General features: G+C 38.4%; 1 protein-coding gene across 1 annotated transcript in view; it reads left to right on the top strand.

Annotated features, from left to right (window-relative positions):
- The window catches only part of LOC139713244 (RILP-like protein 1), a 31,303-nt gene extending 9,066 nt beyond the window's left edge, over positions 1 to 22,237 (top strand). Inside the window, exons 4-7 of the mRNA XM_071624988.1 lie at positions 12,063 to 12,410; positions 13,397 to 13,548; positions 14,689 to 14,778; positions 21,670 to 22,237. Coding sequence (XP_071481089.1) covers positions 12,063 to 12,410; positions 13,397 to 13,548; positions 14,689 to 14,778; positions 21,670 to 22,237 — 1,158 coding nt within the window. The remainder of the gene's footprint in view (positions 1 to 12,062; positions 12,411 to 13,396; positions 13,549 to 14,688; positions 14,779 to 21,669) is intronic.
- The last annotated feature ends 1,210 nt before the right edge of the window (positions 22,238 to 23,447 follow it).

Genomic DNA, 23,447 nt, shown 5'->3' with positions numbered 1-23,447 from the left:
TTCATTGTATAATATTATATTTAAGGAAAAACAGGAGAAATATTCAGACAGATTAGTTTAGGGTGTGTATGCCAGACAGTGTCTGGTGTAATCTATACACTATTGTGTAGTATCCATACTCTGTAATGTAAACATGATGGTCTCTAATTTTTCCTGTATGTATAGGTTGTTAGCATACAATCTCGACACACTATTTCATAAATTCCAGTAATTCAGACAGAGACAAGAACATACTATAGACTACAGCATGTAATCTATCCAGCCAGCACACTTGATAATCACATGTTGTGAAATAGGTGGTACTGTAGTCTACAGAGAAACAGAGACAATTGGACATATTAAAGTCTGCAGGAATACATTGGGTCTGCATTGTCAAGACTACTCCCAGTCACATGAGCCGCTGCTTCTGAAGTGCCTATTATTGATCAGCAAACATCTGGCAGGTTTCGAGTGGCATGCTGCTATTTGATGAGACAGATTGGCAGGGGTATCAACTTTCTCTGTTCATCATTCAGCTGTCACAGTGTTGTCAAATGTGAAATTCATACCCAGCACATTATTTGATAAAATCAAATGATGTTATTCAAAGAATTAGGGGGTACCGGAGGGTGTCTTGAAGGTGATAGACTACCTGACAATTATGCTCCCATAGCCCACAGAGAGAAAATATTTCTGAATGATGGCTTACACAAAGATTATTGCATTGAAAATGTACAATGCAGGACACTGACCTTTCATATATGCGTATACCTTCTTGTATATGTGCACAAATGGTGTACATTGTATACATGTGGAAATCAATGATTTTGTAGGGCTTTGAAATTTGCAAAAAGTGCCATCACATAAGACATCTAGGATGTTAAATACATATAGTCACTTTGTGCTTGGTGAACATTACTCTGCATCTGAACTAATGACTATCTGTAGAGACATACTTCATTACATTCACAGACAGACAATTTGGTCTTACAGTATGTAGGGGATATCTTTTTAATCGTGTATTCTGAAAAGTGTACTTTTTTTCACGTGAAGGGGGAGGGAATACAACATACAGTACATATCTGTGTTTCATGGTAGTATGCACCCCTCCTGGATAAGAATTCACAATGAACTGACATAATTTGGAGATATACTAGAAACAGAGTCAGTGAAAGATACATGTACAGTATGTACATAGATTCTGGCATGAATTAGAAAGTCATCACATGTTTTATAGATAAAATGGCATCAGTCACATTCATATTCATGTGAAAATTTGACAAAGGGATATCATTCTTGTTTTTCTAATCTATTTTGGCTTTCACATAAAGCTGTGCCTTACTGAATTCAAGAGGATAAACTTTTTGTATATATAGTATATATATATATATATATATATATATATATATATATAATATATTAATTTAAATTATTCTATGGATTAGATTACATACAATGACTTTATAAAGGTTATACTAATAATTATTGGGTATTAACATTTAGATACTTTCATAGTTTTGTAGGATTTCTTTCACTATTATGATGCTTTCACTTTTTTTGTTTATTCACATGTGGCTTTACTCTTTTCATCATTGTGTTTCCCCCAAAACAGTTTTTAAGTAGCATACACAGTCTGCTTCCCATCAAAAATTAAGAAGATGTATCATGTCTCCTGAATAGATCGTTCACAGTTCTTTCCTGCAGGCCATTGTATCTCCTGTGGTGTCAAGAGCCTTCTATAAAAGTGATGAGTCCATGGGTGTCATTGGCAGCCATAGATAACGTGTCAGATGAGATCTGCACATGTATAATTATGTAGTTCAAATGCACCCAGCAGGTCCATCAGAAAAGGTCACCCTGTTGGACAAAATATCAACAGACTTAAAGGGACTGTACAGTACTGGTTGAGGTAAGGATTCAGGTTAATACCATTCCTAATACCCCTTTCCCGCTGAAGAAAATCTTCCCCGGGGGCACCTGGGGGCACCCGGGGAACCCCTCAGTGTGAAAGGTCACTCGGTTGAAACCTAGGGGAAGCCTGTGTAGGTGAAACACCGATGAAATTTTGGGCAATTTTTACCCGAGAAGCGTCCTGGGTGAACACCGATAGTTCAACGGGAGATCACCCGGTGGTTCACCGAGAGCGCCCAGCGTGAAAGGTTGTCTCGGTGAAACACCGGGGAAAATATGCAGATTATGTCAAAGGTCATGTTTTGTTTCTGGTCATGCACACGTTTTCAGCTAGCTAGCGCGCACTCGACCTCCCAAATCCACACGTACAGGGTACTAGTAATTCATGTTTGTAAACATACACACGACACTACTGTACATAGTACTAGTATGTCGTTTCGTGTGCAATGTGGCGTTCACAGTGCGACGGCATTGTTTTGCATCGTGCTGTGCATTGTATTGTTTACTAGTAATTAGCACGCCGTGTACTGTATACAAAGCTGATATAGGTTTACAGTGTACATATGTACTTGATCGATTTGATGCTTCCTCCTTCTTCGTCTTCCTCTAGTGTCTAGCTCTTAACTCTTCCAGTAAAGTCTGATACAGTGCGCCTCTTGCTTGATTTTTTCGTATTTTGTGCTTTTCTCGTCAAGTGCTGGGTTTACAGTGTGCAGGAGAAATCCGTTGACGTTTTGTGCTGTTGAAATTTGAGGGAATTTTGCAAATGGCTGGAGCGTGGACCAAAGATGAAGAGAGACTGTAACTTCAATTACGTAGCAAGGCAGCAGTGAACGAAGAACTGAGCGGGACGTCGGCTGACGCTGCCGCGTACGAGTCCCTCCTCCGAAAACTTGCTGAACATGGGATCGAAAAAACCAAATCACAGATTGTTTGCCTATGCACAACAAACTCAAGTACATAAGATCACCCACGTTGCGAGCAGAAAACCCGTCTAGGGGAAAGTTTCACCGAGAGCAGTGTGAAACGACGGCACTCAAACTTTCACCGAGAGGTTCCCCGGTGAATTCACCGGGGAACCTCTCGGTGGTTCACCGAGACGGGCAGCGGGAAAGGGGTATAAGTGAGATAATGAGAAACCTCTCATGAGACATGAAAGAGCGTGTAATTTTAAGAAGGATCCAACATTTATTTGATGAAAATTGGTTTTCAAATGGCTGAGATATCCAAAAAAGTGATAATAATAAAAGGCGACATGCCACGCCTTTTATTAGGATCTCTTTGTTTCACCTTGTTTTGGGATATCTCAGCCATTCCAAGACCGATTTTCATCAAATAAACTTTTGATACCCCTTAGAATTGCATGCTCTTTGACATCTCATAGAGTGGTTTCTGAATATCTCGCAGAACGTTAAAAGCTAAATCCTTACCGCAATCAGAACTGTACACCCCTTTTAAAGGTAGCAGTCAGATCTTTAGATGTGAAGCTATACATGTATCAGACCTCTTGTTGTTGCTTGATGATGTCACTCCTTTGGGGGAAAAAAAGCATCTTTAATACATCTCTCATTAAAAAGGTTTCTCTTCATCATTTCTTAGAGAGACATTGTAAAACATGCAAGGGTGGTACAGTCTTGTGCTGACCCAGACAGACTGGAAAAATTCTGAGTTAAGCAAACATGATCCAAATCATCATGTTATGATTTGAAAATGTTTCCTGTAGAACTGCAGACAAATATTGCTCTGCGTGGCGATTTTCCAGCTCTAAACCAAGGAGCACCAAATGCATTAATTTTCCACAAGCACTCATAAAACAAGGGGAATAAAGACTCTACCGGTCTCAAATCTGTCTATAAAGTGGACCAGCGTGAGTCATATCACTCGTTTAGTGCCAAAGATGCTAAAATGTATCTGGAAACAGATTATTTATATAAAAGTATGCAAAATAAAGTAGCCATACAAGCCTGTTGAAAACTAGTCGAGTTTGGTTTAAATAATGAGGGCGGACCCCTCTACAAAGTACACCTCATTTAGAGGCTTGAAAATTTAGAGGGACTACTAGTACATTTGGTTCAGCATAGATTCAGAAAAAAATTTTTTTTTTTTTTTTTCAGTAGTAAAATCATAGTCCTTCTTTGAGGATTGCTTTGGAAGCAGAGTTTGAGCAGAAAAACAAAACAAACAATACAAAACTAGCATACTTCCAGACTGGAGTGAAATGAGTTGGTTTACTTGTAATACAGTGTAGATGTGAAACACAAAAGACTCTGAATCTTTTGTGTATTTTGTTGGGTTTTTTCATCTTTATTTTTAACTATGGAGAATTGTTTACAGGTGTGAGACCAACCCTGCTCTGTCTACCAGCAACTTATCCATTCAAATCTTAATTCAAATTTTCAGAACTTGTTGGAAATAAGTTGGTTCACTTTAATACATAAAAACACAAAAGACACTGGATATTTTGTGTATTTATTCTCAGCAGTGGAGAATTAGTTGTACTGGTGCCAGACCTACCATGTTCTCTCTACCAGCAACTTCTCCATTCTCATCTGAATGAGGACCCTACCAACAGTGTGATCATCACTCAGCTGATGTTGGCATTGTGTTTTTTGCCTGTCAAACATCAGCAGAGACAGTTATATTGGAGAATGAAAATGAAAGTGCTTTTCGAATGTGAAAGGGGACCCAGAAATAATGTTGGTGATCATGATAATACTATGTATATCTGGATTTTTTTTCAGTGCAGTATTATCTTTGAGGCAATTCATTTTTTATGATGATTTTTTTTTTTCCAGAAAAAAGAAAGTTTGAAGCTGTCATCAATCTTTGGGCCCAGATGGCAAATGCTTGCTTACGTTTTTTTTCTTTGTGATGTTCATAATACTAGTGAATAAGTACTCATCAGATATTAGGGGTAGGGTCTAATTCATTTTGACACAAACTTCTCATTCTTTTAATGGATTGATATCTCTGGAGGTTTAAACCTGTTTTATATAGGACGGGCTGATTTTGCTGCAACACGCATTCTCCATAGACACTTGCTTGAGTATACTCAGGACTTGTCCTCCATGGGTTAATACCCTTCAGTGGTTCAGAAGAAAAAGAAACATGATAATTACTGTAAAAGTGGAAATTTTCGCGGTGTTGAAATTTTCGCGCATTTCGCGCCATCAGAAACTAGCGCGAAAATAAAGGCACGCGAATATTTTTGCTTGCCATATATTCCTGTGGGTGATGTCTTGATTCCGCGGAATTAAAAACACGCGAAACTCTTCTTATCCGGCCAAGCGCGAAAAAGTAGTCGCGCGAAAATATCCACTTTTACAGTATTATTGTTATTATTGATAATAGAAATAGTGCATAGATATGAGTGTATCTGTTCCTCTTGCATTCACATCATTCTATGATGTGAAATACTGATTCCACAGTTAGAAGACAGTATAGAATGGGTAGCGAGAATCCTGCGATCTCATTGGTCGAGAGCTGTGTGTTAATTTTGTACTGGCCACATGCTGAGTCACAGTGGTAAACATGTTATCACAAACTTGTAGCAAGAGTACCCGCACTTGTAACAAAGGTTCGCGCACTAAGCAAGCGTTCGCGCACTCAGTACGAGACGCCTATTGGCCAAAACAACTATGCATCAGTTTTTACTGGATGCATGGTTCTGAAGAAAAACCATGCGTCCAGTAAAAACTGACGCATGGTTTTCGGGCTCTCATCTATGGCAAGCCAAAAGGAAATGCATCCAATAAATTTGTCATGGGGTAACACAATAGAAAAATGGGTTTTTGGCAAGAAAATTACCCATTCTATAAAACAGATGACACACATGTCTTTTCGTGCGTCCGTCGGAATATGGTGGGCATGCGGTAAATATGGCATTTAGCCTAAACCCACTCGGCTTCGCCTCGTGGGTTAAGCATTCCATACATAGTTACCCTATGCACACAATTCCGACTGATGCACTCAGACCTGTGCATCATTTGTATGACTGTTCCTACAAATTTGTATACAATGAAACAAAGATTGAGCAATCCTGCAGTCTGTAGAAGGAATTAGCTCACTTTATGTGAGCTACAGTACAAGAGTTGTGAATTTGAGGGTTTTTTTAAGGAAACATGACAATGATGATATACTTACAAGGATAACATTGCAGGCTGTCATGGCTTTTATTTGTCGATCTTAATCACTTCCTTTTGGGTTGTGTTGCATGATGTTACTGACATAAATACCTCATTTCTGTCGTAGGGAGTGCCAGATAGAAAGTGTCATCCTTTCCTGTAAGCCATAAATTTGCATTTTGTAGTGTTTTACTTTGTATTTATCCTCTTTCTGGCATGAGCATCCTAATGAACCTCTCCAGAAATGTCTATAGATAATATCACTGAATTAATGCTGGAGGTTTTCTGTACTGTAGCACTACATTGTACGAAACAGAAATGTAATATTGGCAACATGTAATGTATCTTTTTTTCTTAAAGTGAATCAGGATGAGGTCACCCATTTTCAGTTTCAATCTGATTATTCTGTATCATTACTGTAGTTTACATAAAACGTAGAACACACTTACTTCACAAACACAGTATGGTGTGTGTAGAATTATAGTCACACACACTATGGATGGTCAGTGTGTCTTGTAAAAATATGTAGCACGTACATGTACAGACTATAGGGGTTAGGGTTAAAGGGACTGTACAGTACTGGTTGAGGTAGGGATTCATGTTTTTAACATTCCTGAGTGAGATAATGAAAAGCCTCTTATGAAATATGGAAGAGCATGTGATTTTAAGAAGGATTTAGCATTTATTTGATGAAAATTGGTTTTCAAATGGCTGAGATATCCAAAAAAGTGCTAATAATAAAAGGCGACATGTCCCAACTTTATTAGTATCTCTTTGTTTCACCTTGTTTTTGAATATCTCAGTCATTTCAAAACCGATTTTCATCGAATAAACTTTTAATACCCTTTAGAACTGCATGCTCTTTGACATCTCATAGAGTGGTTTCTGAATATCTCACAAAACATTAAAAGCTAAATCTTCACCTTGACCAGAACTGTACACCCCCTTTAAAGGGAAGATAAACCCCAAGAGCAATGTGGATTGAGTGAAAGCAGCAGCATTAGTAGAACACATCAGTGAAAGTTTGAACAAAATCGGACAATCGATGCAAAAGTTATGAATTTTTAAAGTTTTGGTGTTGGAACCGCTGGATGAGGAGACTACTAGAGGTTATGACGTATGAGTGGACAACAATACCAAGAAAATATAAAGAAAATACTACAAAAATCCATTTTTCATGAAAATTACAAATTCCATCAACTTGATATTTACATATGGGTCATTCCATGGGGTTGGGTCTTCTCTAGATTTTCATGTTGTGTAGGGAATAAAAGTCATATTCTGAAAAATTTATCAAATAATTGTCCGTGGTTTGCAGTTATTCTTGGAGAGAAATGTGTGAAGAATTATTTGATGAAAAAAAAAACAAGCCTGTGTACAAATGTATTTTGTCTATGACTGTTTCACTAATGATGTCCCATGGTTTTTTGTGGTTTATGTTGTGACATAAATATATGCCATTTTCATGGCAATGTAAAACAGGAATATACAACCTTTCAGCATTATGCCTATCATCATTAAGAGAGGCAAGGTGACTTCTACAAAGACTGTAAGGCACATAAACATTTGTAACAAAATAAGAACACCAGAGCATCTTCAAGCAACCTCATACCTATGTTACAAACGATGTCCATGACAATTTTTGTTGTAACATAGGTATAGCATGGTTTTACATACACTTCCAATCATAATATAATCAGAAACTTTATTTCTATAATGAGATTTATATTTCAGGAGTATTCTTATCCAAAAATTAGCATCAAAATCCTCCAAATAAACGAGAAAATACGGAACATATCACTGTACTTCAGTGCGATGTCCGGCCTCTTCGTGTAACGTAGGTAAGGAAAGACGCGTCTCGCTATGAAAAGAAGAGCTACTAACTTCAGCAATCGTATTTATGTCACTGGCAGTCCTCCCCCAATGGCAGAAAAACTACTCACAGCCAATATACACCTACCTGGACAGCGCAAGATCTGTTTTTCTGCCGTTGTCCATGTAACATAGGTACAGGAGTTTTAATGTTTATGATGTCAATTGGTAAGCTTTTACGCTATTTTACGAAAATAATAACATTTGTCATATTCTGTAACTCTATTAGTGGAAAAAAAACGACATCTTAACCTCTGAACTGGCCAAAAATACTGTGGACGATGATACTGTAGTCCCACATACTGAGATATTTGTTACAGGTTCATGTTCATAAGTTTGATTGCCAAATTTTCTGTCCATGCCGGTCTCTGCAAAAGAGGCATATATTCCTCTCTTAGAAAACCATACAAAAGTATATCAGTGTATCTTCACTGCAATATAAAATTGTTTTACCTCCTGACTATTGTGAATTTTTGGACCCTTTTGTCATTAGGTATCTACCAAGGTAGACGTGCTAGAGTTAGTATTAAAGGGACTGTACAGTACTGGTTGAGGTAGCAATTCATGTTTTGAACATTCCTAAGTGAGATAATGAAAAGCCTCTTATGAAATATGAAAGAGCATGTAATTTTAAGAAGGATTCAACGTTTATTTGATGAAAATTGGTTTTCAAATGGCTGAGATATCCCAAAAAGTGCTAATAATAAAAGGCGACATGCCACAACTTTATTAGGATCTCTTTGTTTCACCTTGTTTTTGGATATCTCAGCCATTTCAAAACCGATTTTCATCGAATAAACTTTGGATACCCCTTAGAACTGCATTCCCCCTTACGTCTCATAGAGTGGTTTCTGAATATCTCGCAAAATGTTAAAAGCTAAATCTACACCTCGACCAGAACTGTACACACCCTTTAATCACTATATACTAGTTAGAAAACGTAGATGTCCAGACTGCATCTGAACTAGAGAAATAGAGTTTGCCTTATTTTGCTGGTGATATTGAGGGAACTAGGAGCTGTGAAATTCTTTCTCTTCAACAGATTTACTTCGAAAATGTCAATGTTTTCCTTCCAAGATTTCACTGATCTGTTAGATGCTGTGATGAAGTTGCTAACATTTCACAAGGATTCACCATTTCCATTCCATGTTCACCCACTGTGAAGTCTCAAAGCTAAAATGCCAGTGTCCTATTCAGTTTGGGTAGGTAGTAGGTAGGAAAGCCTTCAATAAAATTATGAACCCCAATCAAAATTGGACTATTATTGCTCTACACTATCATTCAAAAAGAGGGCGACAATTTCGATGGGGGATGAATATAGAATAGGGCCTAGTATTATTTTGGGAGTCTATTAAGGACCATAACCGTAAACGTAACCCTGACCCTAGCCCTAACCTTCGCTAGGACACTGGGGGCAGCGACCTGCCCTTCCTACAGTGTAGCTTGCATCTGAAAACAAGTTTTTAGCATAGAGTATGAAAATGATATTTTCCTATGTTTTACATGCTATATTATTATTATTAATATTTACATCATTTCAAGCATAACCCATTTTTTTTTTCAATTTTGGTGGGAGGTACACATGGAACTCTAGCTAATGGGTATGCCAAGAGGTAGAAATGTAAGCAAAATTGTTAAAATTATTTAATTCCATTCATAAACACACAGATACATCAACAGGAATATATAGTCAACCCCGACAAAAATTTTCTTTTAATTTTTTTATTCTATTTCTCTTTACACCTTTTGTTCAGTTTTTTTTATGAATCTGCCATGGCTCCTCCTCTACCACCGCTACGTGTTAAACTACATGAAAGAGTGAAAAGGACACATCCACAGCACTCCACAAACAGAGAGGAAGCCGACAAAGCAACACCCAAGAAGAGCGAATGTAACAAACTAGACAAGAAGAAAACTGCACAGAGGGAAAATGGACAGAAGAAAAACAAAAATCGAGGGCTAAATGGACATTGGACAAAAGAGCAGAAATTAATTTCAAACAAAGAACATGGAAAAGACAAGAAGACTTGTCTGATTTCTCTTTATTAGTTTTCTTAGTTAGTTGACAACTAGTTGATGATGTTGTTAGTGTATATTAGGTCAAATTGTGTAAAGCTTCACTTTCTTCTTCTTCTTCTGATTAAGTCTGCCTTCTTTCATATCAGAGTTACAAAGAATTGAAGTCTGTGTAACATAGGTATTGTTCCACAGGTGTGCAGTAGATATAATTCCAAAGAACTGTTACAATAGTGTTATTTGTGGGAACATACATAAAGTCTATATGTGTAGGTTTTAACATCTCACACCACAATAAAGGAAATCAGTTGATATATCATAGTGTACCTATGTTACAAAGACATACTGTCCGTGTAACATAGGTAGTACACCGTGGGCGAGGTTGTTGTCTGAAAACCCCTGATTATAACAATAAAATCATGTTTTCACTTGAATACCCATACAAATCACTTGCTTCAATTGTGGTGCTTTTAAGAATATTGTCATTGTATCACTCTTGATGAAAAAGTTAAACCTTTGATTGAAATTGTTAATGGTTTGTAGAAAAAAACATGTTAATAAAAGTGGCTTGCAGTTGACATCAGAACATACAATCTTACTAATAATGATCTCATGCGCCTGTTAAATAACATGTTGATGTGCTATGGACGAAAAAAACGTGGATGTGTTCATTGTTATCATTTCAGAACACAAAATGATGAAGGATGTCAACAAATGAAGTCCGTGTAACATAGGTATTTTGCCATACCTGTTTACCCATGCTGACTGAAAGTGTGCGAAGTAATAAACAGATTTCTAGTGGAATATGTTGAAGAATGGGAGTAACAAATCAGGGGGAAAAAGGAAATTTCAATTTACCCAACTTGAATTTTCAACTTGTATGTCACAATTTCAGTCCCAACCCCATGGAATTGCCCATATGTTAAGGTAGCAATTATTCCCCCTGCTTTCTGGAAGCGGTTGGTCCATTGCTCTTTCATAATTCTAGAAAAGTGAATTTTTGTTGAATTTCCTTTATATTTTCTTTGTATTGTTGTCCACTCATACGTCATATCCTCTAGTAGTCTCCTCATCCAGCGGTTCCAACACCAAAACTTAAAAAAATAATAACTTTTGCATCAATTGTCCGATTTTCCTCAAACTTTCACGGATGTGTTCTACTAATTTTGCTGCTTTCACCCAATCCACATTGCTCTTTGGGTTTATCTTCCCTTTAAGGTTTGGGTTAGAAGACATTACATGTGCACAAACTGCCGTACTTTTGTCTGCATGTGCTCATCATGAACATCTGTGTGAAGTATTGTATGCGGTACCATGGTTATGGGACATTATTAAGGCAGGGGTATTCATCCCCTTCAGTGATATTTTTAGTTTTCTCTGTACTGGTATGTGATCATCCTGAATATCTCTGTAAAATATGTTGCCTGGTTACTGGACTATATTAAGGCAGGGGTATGTATCACGTTTAGTGATACAGTGTATGTCTAGTTTTTTCTGTACGCGAACATCCTGAATATCTGTGTAAAATGTGTTACCATGGTTGCAGCACATTATTATGCTGGGGATATTTATCGCTTTCAATGATTGTTCTCATTTTCTCTGTATACAATGTATGATCATCCTGAATATCTCTGAAAAGTATGTTGCCATGGTTACTGCACAATATTAGGCTGGGGGTATTAAAGGTATTGTTTACCATTGGGACCAGTGATTTAAAAAATGTTTGAGTCATCACATTTGATGCAAATGTGCAGGTCAGTTGTATCACAAAACATCCTACCATCATATAAGAATTTTGCAATAAAGCCTAAAGTACAGGAGATACCACTGTTCCTCTCAATAAACCATGACTGTAAATGGTTTATTTTAGAAACAATTTTATTATAACTATTGTTCACATTTTGTATATTAACAATGCTTAGTATTTTTACACTGATTAACATTTTTACATTGGTTGTTTCTATCCCTAACTCACATTTTAGAACTATTTTGAAGCACTAAATCTGGGTTTTGGTTTCTTAATGGTAAATAATGCCTTTAATCACATTCAGTGATATGTCTGTAGTTATCTCTGTTTGATCATCCTGAACATCTGTGTTATATTCTTCTTCTTTTTTTTGTATACTTTACCTCCTTTTTTGTATCTTTTGGCTACCATAGCTGCAGCAGCAGGTGGAGAGGCTGGCAAAGGTGAACAGCAACCTGCGCCGGAAGCACGACGTAATGGAGAACCACTCCCGCTCCCTCATCCGGCAGAAGTCCACCCTACAGGTGAACGTCATGACCCTCAACAAGAACCTCAATGCCCAACGCTCCCTGATTGAGGTGGAGGAAGAGGATGAGGATGAGGAGGAGGAAGAGGAGGAGGAGGAGAAGGAGGCGGTGGATGAGGGGAAGAAGAGGAAGACGAAGAAGAAGTTGAAGGAGAAGATGGGAGGAGAGGGCAAGGGCGGGACCGAGACGGAGCCATCGAGTTCGGAGAATGAGGAGAAGAAGGCAACGTGCGAGGTATGCCATAGGGCTTGCTTCCTAGATACCGGTATCTGGACAAGAGCCAGTACCGGTATTTGATGCCTTTAAACCTTTTGCTATACTTAGTTCGACAATTGGCAAGCCTCCTGGATTGCCTTTTTTGCCAATTGGCGCAGATGTCTGGAAACATATTGCCAGTGAGTGCGTGTAGATATTTATAAGTTTGGAGGGATTAGCTGAATGCTTGTATGAAAAGTTCGCAAATTGAAGTTACACGTACAGTGTGGACACATAAAAGGTTAATGGATACCAGACCATTGTAAATTCGCAAACTACCTAATCAACTCCGTGAACCCGTTGAAGACAAGTCCCGAGTATACTCGGGCAAGTGTCTATGGGAAATGCGTGTTGTAGCAAAATCAGTCCATCCTCAACGGGTTAAGCAATTCTTGGCTGAGTCCCATGTCTTCCAGTATTAAGTTGGGTTTGGTTTCCATGGAGACAAGCAGGATATCGGGAGCTATTCGCGAAATTAACAACACGCGAAAATATTACCTTCTAAAATGAATCCCTTGCCTTGATGATACGAACATTTCAGTACTAGTATACCATGTCATGTCTTACTGAACAGACCATGCTGGCTAAGCTTGTTTACGTACATATAGCACGTCCACGTCTACTTGCGAATACTAGTACTGTAGAGAGCCAATCCATTATCGCAAGGGGACCACTCGTCAGAAATCTAGCGCGATGGACTTAACCACTTCAAAAATGTTGAATTCTAACTTACTAGTTCGCAGAATTTGGTAAAGTATTTTTCATGCAGTGTATAACTAGTATCATTCTTATTTGCTAGTAAGTTAAAAATTCACACTTTCTTTGCCACTTCATATTTTCTCTGGTCCCCCAATCGCGAATTTAACCACTCGCGAAAATGTGTGACAGCGGCAATTCGCGAAAATTTATGTATGCGAAAATTATAGCGTATACAGTATTCCACCTCAATAACCATATTTTCTTAGATTGACTGCAGGAGGGAAAGTCGCCGAGCGGTCATCAAGCGCGACCCCGACCGGCCCCGCTTCACCCTCACTGAGCTGAGGAAGGTCCTGGAGGAAAGGGATGAGATGCACCTCAAGGTGGTCGCCTTGGAGGAGGAGTTGGAGGAATACAGGTACATCTTATTTTCTCCTTCTCTTTTTTTTTCTCTTCTCGTTCTCTCCTCTCTTTCTATGTCATCTCTCTCTCTCCACCTTTGAGGAGGAATTGGAGGAATACAGGTACATCTTATTCTCTCCTTATCTTTTTTTCTCTTCTCTATCTCTCCTCTCTTTCTATGTCATCTCTCTTTCCACCTTTGAGGAGGAATTGGAGGAATACAGGTATATTTCAATCTCTCCCTTTGCTCTTCCTCTCTCTCCACCTGCCTACCTATCTATCTAGATTATATCTACACTTGTATATATCTCTCTCTGTAATTTTTTATTGATCTTTTTCCGTTTTTCCCCTTCGATCGCTTTCATTCTCCACATCAAAGTATAAATCAATCTTTCTTTAATATTCACTACCTCTCTTCATCTCTCTCTCTCTTTCTTGCCCTCTTTCTCTCTCTCTCTTCCTCTGTCTTCACCTGCCTACCTGTCTATCTATCTACCGTGGTGTATAGTATATCTACATACAGTGTATCTTCCTATCTCTCTATTTCTTTTTTCTCCATTCTCATTCTGTGTATGCTTGTAGGACAGTTACCCCCTGGACAATTACCTCAGACCCTCTCCCGTCTGTCCCTATCTGAATATTATTCTGTGTACGCTTGTAGGACAATTACCCCAGACCCTTTCCCTGGCACTAACCCTAATCCTAATCCTGAACCTCACCCTAACCCATACTCTAACCCTTAACCTAACTCTAACCCTAATCTTTACTCTAACCATATCACTAACCAGTATTTAGGTGGGGGTGTGATTGTTCTCGGGAGGTAATTGTCCTGGTACACTGGTTATCTGTTTAAATATTAATCTATCTACATATGTATCAACTTTAATTATTTTTCTCTCTCTCTCTCTCCCTCTCTCTCTCTGTCAATTGTCAATCAAATAAGATATTTTCATTCATGTTAACCCTTTTTCATGTAGCTCTTTTGTAGACCAAGGATGCTTGTTTGCCATTTTTTTTCCACTCCATACATTCTGCTTCTGCTGAAAAAAAAATCAAGCCATTCTCTCCCTACCCCCCCCCCCCATCCAACCTCAGGCCCTATGCTGTCTCATACTCATGTTTTCCCATTCTTACTTTCATCTTCGTCAATCTACAGACCGAAAGAGGAACCACGCCCGTGCGCAGGGAATGTCCCAAGCTCGGAAGAAATGCCGTGCAAGGAGAGAACGTCCGGAATCAGAAAATTGTAAGTCTGTGGGACGGAGACATTCGCCAATGCTGCTTCGGCTGTCTTTTGAAGTGTTTCACTTTCGTTTTTCCTGCTGCATTCTTGCGAGCAAGTGCAAAGATATGAGTGAAACAAGATTTCCTTGTGGGAGACAAGTGTAGGTTTAACTGTATTGCAATTTATGTTCATTGAGTTCTGGGTCGCATTGACAGTAAAACAATTTGTGCTGCATGTTGGACAGATACTGTTTTAAGTAATCTGACCCAATAGCTAAAAATTGCAACCAATATATTGAAAATTGACACTATTGGTTCATGAATGGATCCACAACTTTGTGATGTTCTTCTTCTTCTTCTGTTCACTACAAGATACTCTCTGTGTGGGACTAAACACCACTACTCAATTCTGCTAACATTTGCACATGCACTGGGCCGAGAAAATAACATGCACTCTGAATGATAAGGGGCAGAATGAATGAATGCCTCAAATTGGTCCTGGAGTATCAGGAACACAAATGACCTGCTTCTGTTTGTTTTATGTTTTATGTAGATTTTAATTAAACATTTTTAGAAAACAAATCAGTCTTTGTGGATGGCTGATTACTTTCACAACACATTCAACCTCTGTGTGTGGTTATATTAAACTATCCACAAAAAAAAAAACAAACATGAATAGGGAATGAGTACAGTGCATCTACCATCAAAAAAGAATCGGGGCATTTTTGTCAGGTTACATTTGTTTTTCTTTTTCTTTTGTTTCATTAGGGGTCTTGTTTCTTTGTTGTTGTTTTTTTAGGGTGGGGGAAATACTGCCTACAGCTGTAATTGATATAATGGTATCTACTTCATTCTTGTCAATATTGAGACCCTAGTTCTGAGGTAGGTCTTCAATACCTTCGGAAGTATTCATTCAAACTCCCATGCCATAATTATGATATGACCTTTTTTTTGTCAGTTTATCAGTGAGTATTTTTTTTGTGTGTTTTGACCTGCGCTCAGCAAAGGAGGCCAGAGTAACTCTCAAACTCTTGGAAATTCCCATTTGGCTAGACCAGCTGAGAGAAGATTTGTCACAATGCACTTATTTTGTTCCAGTTTGTGTGAGAAGTTCTGTGAAAAATACTTGTACACCAAGTGTTGCAACTTGCCTTGATATGATTTCAAAGTTTCTTTGCTGATATTTGTGGAATGTTCGGTCGTTGACAGCTCAGCAAACGTATGATTTATAAAGTCTCTACAGCGTGGTGGCTATTAATATCACAAGACAATGTCCAATGTGCATGAGAAATTTTATCTTTTTTTGTCTTTTTCTCTCTGTATTTGTATTTTGTCCTATCAAAAAGCATAAATCAAGCTGTTGACATGTCTGAAGTTTTTGTTTCTGCCTTTCCTCTCCAAAATTATATTTTGCAAGTTCCTACCGTATCGCGGCTATTAATGTCACAAGACAGTGTCCAATGCACCTGAGAAATTTTCTCTTTTTTTTTTTCTCTATCTGTGTATGTCCTATCAAAATGTTTAAGTTACGCTGTTGACATGTCTCAAGTTTATGTTTCTTCCTCTCCTTTCAGCTCAAGAATGTTTGCCTCCTTTGATTGCGAAGATTTCTTTGAAAAATGCACTTTTACCCATTGAGTTTGAATTGAACTGCCTGGTGGCACATTTTGTTAATATTTCCTTAAACTTTTCTTAGCTCTGTCGTTACCATCAGCCACCAGACTGTACACAGTGTCCCTGACATTATGCAGCAGTGGTACTATACATGTAGCAGGCCTGGGTTCAACCTAGATGGGACAGAGTGTTACTGGCAGACCTTAATAGTCCCATACACTATGTTGCAATATGTTTTATCATCCCAATAGAGACCTGCAACCCTTTCTTACTTTGAATATGTAATTTGCAGCATCAGCTGTTCTATGTGTGGATTTCTTGGCAGTGTGTGTTTGTGTGCATGTTTGTACATTTGTCTGTGCATTTGACTGTCTGTCTGTCTGTCTGTCTGTCTCTATCTCTCTTTCACTCCCTCTCTCTCGCTTTGTCCTTCTGTCTATCTTCAGCTCTGTTTGTTGTGTTGTATATTTGTCAGTCTGTGTGTAGTGTCCGTCTGTCTGTGTGTCTGTCTGTCTGTCTGTCTGTGTGTTTGTGTCTGTCTGTGGGATGGTACAAGCTATGGCCTGGTACAATACAATCAGATCAGATATCACTTTAAATTTCTATCTCATATAGACCCATTCGCATTCTTCCTTGGTACTGCTGAGTGATCACGTGTCCATCAAAGCAGTTTGCCATTTTGGGGAGAAAGTTAAAACATGAGGAACTAAAAAAATGTTATAATCTACTAATTTGTCTCCCCAAGATCACTGATTAAACAGTATGCTTACAGGAGACATGATACTCTTTTGCTTTCTACGCACACAGATTTGCAGAGGCTTTAAACTACATCCACCACAAAAAAATTGGGGGAGTTAAAGACATAGCATTGGTATCCTAGTTTCCGTGGCGATGGTATCGAGGCAAGGATAAGACTTCAACTTTTCACTGCAAAATTTTGGAATGTTGCATGGCACTCTTGCATGGTGGCACTAATAAGATTTTGTTCATGAGAATGCACACTTTAATCTACTAACCCGAATTATATGACTACTCATCTTAGATACCTCGTGAGGATTCACATTTGTTTTGTGAATACGTATGTGGATAATAGCTTTGTTTGCTTCATGTTTGAAGTGAATTTAGCTGTACAACATAATTCATTCATTTCTCCACAGACGATTTGTCCTATTTACCTGGATACATTTGCCATGTGTCATTTTACTCATTTGTTTTGCTTTTTGTTGTGATTTTGATTTTATCAGAATGCATCAAATGTATAAGCTGTTATTTCTGTGAGGGTTTAATTTTCGCAAATTTTGCGAATCATTGTTGGACCACAAATTCTAACAACACGGGAAAATGTCGCCACGTGCTATAGGGTAATTCTGCATGCGATAGCCTCGGTGTCTGTTCATTAGAACAACATCTTGCAAAAATGACCGTGATCTCCTCATTCACGGAAATAACTCTACCCACAAAAAGCAGCTTATACAGTATCAAGTTTTCGATGTACAATGTGCTTTTAATTTCATCATGAATAAGAAGATTTCGTGACCATTTGAGAATGGATGACTTACACTGCGTTCAGACAATCCCCCTCTTCGTGGGGAATGTCCCATTTGCCAGGACGTTCCCCGGCAATCCCATCGTGTGGACGCCCAATGGGACATTCCCCACTCCCCCCCAGCAAGCTTGTCGAGTCCGGCAACAAATTTCTGGCGGGGGACTGACCTTAATCTCTCGCACAGCTGTTTTCCTCAGAAGTGCGCATGCTTGACATGTTGTGGCGAAGTACAGTAGTAGGCAATCAGGCGCTGTACACGTTGATATCGTATAAATTTGCGATCGCGCACCCTACAGTGCCATGTACATTGACCTAACACTCAGCTGAACCCACCAGCCCTGATTTTGTCCCCCTTTCAGCGGGGGACTTCAATGCATGTGTGGACGGTCGACCGTAAAACTCTCCAAACTGCCCCCTCACAGTGGGGGGATCGTCTGAACATAAGGTGTATCACATCAGCTGGCTCATTATTATAAACTGATATTACAATGTATGCGTTTCAGACTTCCCAAATAGAACACTTGAATACTTTCTGTTTCAGATTATATGCATTCATTCTTCAACACAATCAAACACAACAGTTATACACTCTGCCATAGGCATGCCTGACATAGCAGTAACTAACATAGCTAATCCAAAAATTCATTGAGTGATGCAGAATTGAAATAATTTGTTTTTAAGTACTCTAGAATGTCACTTTGCTGCTGGCCACTTCCCATTTACTCACTGTCACTCCAGTTTTTTAATTTTTCCCTCCATGTTATTGCCCTAACATCTGAAATCCAAGATAAATACTGACATGTGACAGAGCGAAGGCCCACTTTATACACTTTGTGAAGTTTAATTCTGTTCATCATGTGCAGTTGTTTTCTTAGGAGACCACCTTCTTGAAGGTGGCACAAAGTTTAGATATTGTTTTGTTTTGGTTTGTTTTGCAATATGATGTACAGAGCTATCTTATATTTCTTGCATGTTTCAGAATATAAACACTAACTTATTAAGAAAGACAGATTATGCCAGAGTTTTTTTTTTTCAGCTCTCCTCATTTCAGTTCTCTCATAAGCTCCATCTTTAAAATATAATCTTACTACATTTACTGAAGGTTGATTAGGTGTGCCGAAACAATTTTTAAAAACATGTTTCTAACCCTAAAAACTAATTTTGCACGTAGAATAATGAAGGCAAAAAAAAAAAGAGAGAGTAAAGTTTACCCAGCTTTCATGGTGACGAATCATGTACTACAGCTTTCTTCATTTCTTTTTGTTTGAAGAAGACTCTTTTTTTGCCATGTACCTACCACTTACTGCCAGAATTTTCAGATTTAATTCTAACTTAATTGTGGACATCAACTATCCTACATTTATTGCAACTGATTGACAAAGTGCCCTACATCGATGTAGGGCAATTTGTCAGACAGTTGCAGTCAAAACAACTCGACGGAAGAATTTCATGAATTTGAAAAATTACGCAGTACCCACTGCATGCTATAAGGATTAGAACCAACACTTGCTGTCGAGCAAAAGCTCGGTGGTCTAGTGGAGATGACGCCTGTCCGGAGATCAGGAGGTCGTAGGTTCAAATCCTGTTCGATTATGCATACCAATGATTTTTTATCATGGCTACTACTAAAAAACACTGATCAATTCAGTGCTTATTTACATTGATGTTGGGCGATTTGTCAATCGGTTGCAATAAAAACACCTCGACGGAAGAATTTCATGAATTTGAATAACATCCTACATTTGTACGTGCATTACTAATGGCACTAATTCAACAGAGAGGGAAAGAAATTATGAATGTATGGAGTTTTCATTGCTTGCATTGTTAAAGTAACAATTTCACACCAAGTAGGATGGATTCAGACAATCAGAATGATAGATCAGGGGCAGATCCAGGAATTCTGTAAAGGGGGGGCATGACTAATATTTCTGGTGCCACTTCCGGGTTTCATTTCGTTTTTTTTTCTTTTTATTTCTTTTGTTTTTAACCAAAAATAAAAGGGGGGCATGCGCCGGTTGCACCCCCCTCTGGGTCCGCCACTGTAGATGTTTTATTGAGATTGGACACAGGATAGAAAAGCTGTGGAATTCTAAGACTTGAGTTTCACATTTCTTTTTCAAGGAATGTATGAACGGGTGATGCAAAGACATCGTCACATCCACCAGGTTGATTATGCGATGCGAGTAATATCACAGATTCATGAAAACATGAGAAAATTTTGGAATGCCATAACTTTCTTGCTATAGTTGGGATTATGATGAGACCTCTGTCATTGCATTTGTCTGCCAATACTCTGTGTATAAAAACAAACTCTGAACATGGTGTGGATAGTGTAATATCACTCTTTGCAACACTGCAAGAGGTTTCTATTAGTTTTGAAACCTTCCAGATACAAAGAGTTGTATGCATGGCTAATGTCGTATGTTTCCGCATCATTCTAATTTGCAAATTTTTGCTTTATTTCGGTTCATTTGTCATTGCCATACTGTATAATATGCTGTACACATTCAACAGTGTGATGAGAAGTTTGTTCAGTTCAAGATATCTCTGTAGAAGGTAGTACTATAAATTAAAGGGATCGTATAGTTTTGGTTGGACCTAACTTCATTTTTTTGTCATTTCGGGTAAGATGATGGGAAATCTCGTATCAAAATATGAAAGAGCATGCAATTTCAGGTCGAATTCAACGTTTATTTGATGAAAATTGGTTTTGGAATGGCTGAGATACCCCAAAAGAGTGATCCTAATAATAGTTGGGAACTACATTTTATTGCGATCACTTTGCTTTACATTATTTTTGTATGTTTCAGCCATTCCAAAACTGATTTCCATCAAATAAACTTTAGAGTCCTCTTAGAATGGCATGTTCTCTACTATTCTATACGTGGTTTCTTGGTATTTCACAAAAAGTAAAAAGCCCAATCCTCATCTCCACCAATACTATACTACCTCTAATAACCTCATCTTCATGCAACACAACCATTGGCATGACACATCAATCCTGGATGACCCATATTGTATGATAGTGTATTTTGCCAGCAACACCGTTGTTGCACTTTCAATGAAGTATAGCATGTACAATGTAAATCTGTGTAGCGTGTTGGTCTAGATTAAGTTATCAAATGGTAGCCAATGATTTAATCATATAAAACTTATTCAAACTATTGAACCATGTATTTGTTGTTTCCACATAGACAGTGAAACCCAACTGTACCAACTGCCAAACATTGAGTTAATTACCAAGCAATTAAATTTTATATTCTGTGCAGGCTTTATTGTGTGAAAAATCATGACCTATTTAATTAAGTCTGTTACTTAACAGATTAAATGAAGAACAAGTGAAAGCAGGATACATATGTACAAATATGTGCATTTCATAATATCAACGTGTCTGCCACACTTTATGAATTCCCATACTGCATGTTTCATGTTCTAGCCATTGGAAAGTGACAGAGAATATATTGGCCACTCTGTTTTGTCATGTCAAAGGCAGAAATGGTTAGGAACACACACATACAAACTGCATGCACAACCAAACTCTTACATGCAAAAAAATATGATATCCTTTTGGTCAGTTTCTTTGGCCATGTTTTGTGTTCTCTTCTTTTTGTGTTGCAGTTTTGTTTTATATTTCTTTTGATTTGTGGTGTATGAGTAATTCACCTGTCATCATTCCATCATTCAAGATTTGAACCAGGAATCAGACACTTTGTCAATTTTCTTCTTTTCTTTCTTTTTTTTTTAATATTCCAGCTTCAATAATCTCTTTGGGATCGGCAAGAGTAAGACAGACGTAGAGGAGGAACTGAAAAATTGGGAAGTGCTGGACATTGAGAAAGAGGACATTCCATCGGCGGATGATGAAGAGATTCTCAATCTGTCCATGAGCTCGGAAAATTCCAAGAACGGCTTTGCATCACCGCCCGCCGCCGTGCCGCGGAGGAACTCTGACCTGACGCAGAATCGCCGCAGCAGTGGCGGATCCATTGTCATGAGCGGCAAGAACGAACACTGGTTCCTCAACGCCAAGCAGCGGTCGGCCAGTGAGGCGGAGATGTACGAGATGACCGCTACGCCGCCGCACAAGTCCAGACTCGTGACGTCCGCCAGCAGCTCACGATCTCAATCTCCTGTGGAAAGGTGCTTGCAGATGTTTAAGGGCACACCGTCGCAGAGTCCACACTCTGAGAACGTTGGAAACGAACCAAAGACGAACGCTTCTAACGGCGATGCCGGTGGTGGATCAAGAGACACATCGCCATCAAGATGTTATGATTCTCGTCTGGTTCCAATCCAGGATTTCGTTGGCACACCGTTTTAACATTGCTGATGAGCATTGTCATCCTTGAGTCCAGCATACAATATACATCTACTAAAAGCTGCCCTCCTGAATACACTGTAGACAAAAAGTACTCAATTGAAGCAGAAATGCTTCGCCTTTGCATTTCTATTATCATGGTAATTGTGATCAAAGCTTTTGCAGAAGTGTGAGACACATTTTTCTTTTTACTTAATATTATATGTGCACATATCCTTCTATTCATACATATATTTTTCCTGCAAGCAAGTCCTGGTAATAATGCAATGTCAAAAAGCATATTTATCTTCTAGAAATATTGTACTATTGCGTATATAAGGACACTCGTTGTGTTGTGTGTCTTATACAGAATTATATGGAGGCAGTGCACCATGAGCAAGACACTTCTTTTAGTGCCTGTGACATTTCAGCGAGCAGATTTTTTTATTTTTTTTTTTTTTGCCTCAAGCATCCTGCTGGTGATGAACATCAGAGCTTGCTGGACTCCATGGCACATCTGCAGGAGAATTCCTGGATCAGTGACCCTGAGACCGAGGAAAATAGCCCCCTCTCAAGTCTATGTATTGCAGACAAGTGTACCTTGATAGTTGCTCATCTATCTTCATCCCAAGATTATAAGCTTTGAATTATATAACATAGAAATGGTTGCAAAACAAACAGACTAGTACCATTAGACACCAGAAATGACCATCAGTGGCAAATGAACAAAAAGCGAAAGATAATGACTATTCTGCTGTTTTTTCTCTTTTTTTCTTCTTTCTGTTGCCCCTGTTTATAGGAGGATTTCAGTGCATTGGAAGCAATTGCTCACAAGCTGTATGTAGCGTTGTAAGGTTTGGATAGCATGTGCAGCACAGCTGACAGCTTAACAACTCCTAGCTACAAACCGTACCCTTCATATACACTTATTAGAGTCTTTACAGTGACAGATTGGGTAGACACAATGTAGTAGACAAGTCTACAAGTAACAAGGATGAACAGAATTCTGACATTTATGCTTCTGACATGGTAATGCATATGTAAGGGATAATGTATACTGGTACCCAACATGATTTGATTGTTAATGAGTGGATGTATGTTGTCTTCCAGATTTAAAGACAATAATAATAATGATAGCTGTTCAGCTACTGTAAAGCAAGATAGTTTCATAGCATGACATTTCCACAAATTGGATCAGACAGCCTTTTCGCAACATGAAATTTTTGCTAATTGC

The sequence above is a fragment of the Diadema antillarum genome, unplaced genomic scaffold (assembly GCF_040938485.1).
Source record: "Diadema antillarum isolate AM-2024a unplaced genomic scaffold, OU_Dant_1.0 seq00001930_RagTag, whole genome shotgun sequence".
Taxonomy (NCBI): domain Eukaryota; kingdom Metazoa; phylum Echinodermata; class Echinoidea; order Diadematoida; family Diadematidae; genus Diadema; species Diadema antillarum.
The sequence above is the reverse complement of the archived record's forward strand: the minus strand, read 5'-3'. Positions and strand labels throughout refer to the sequence as shown.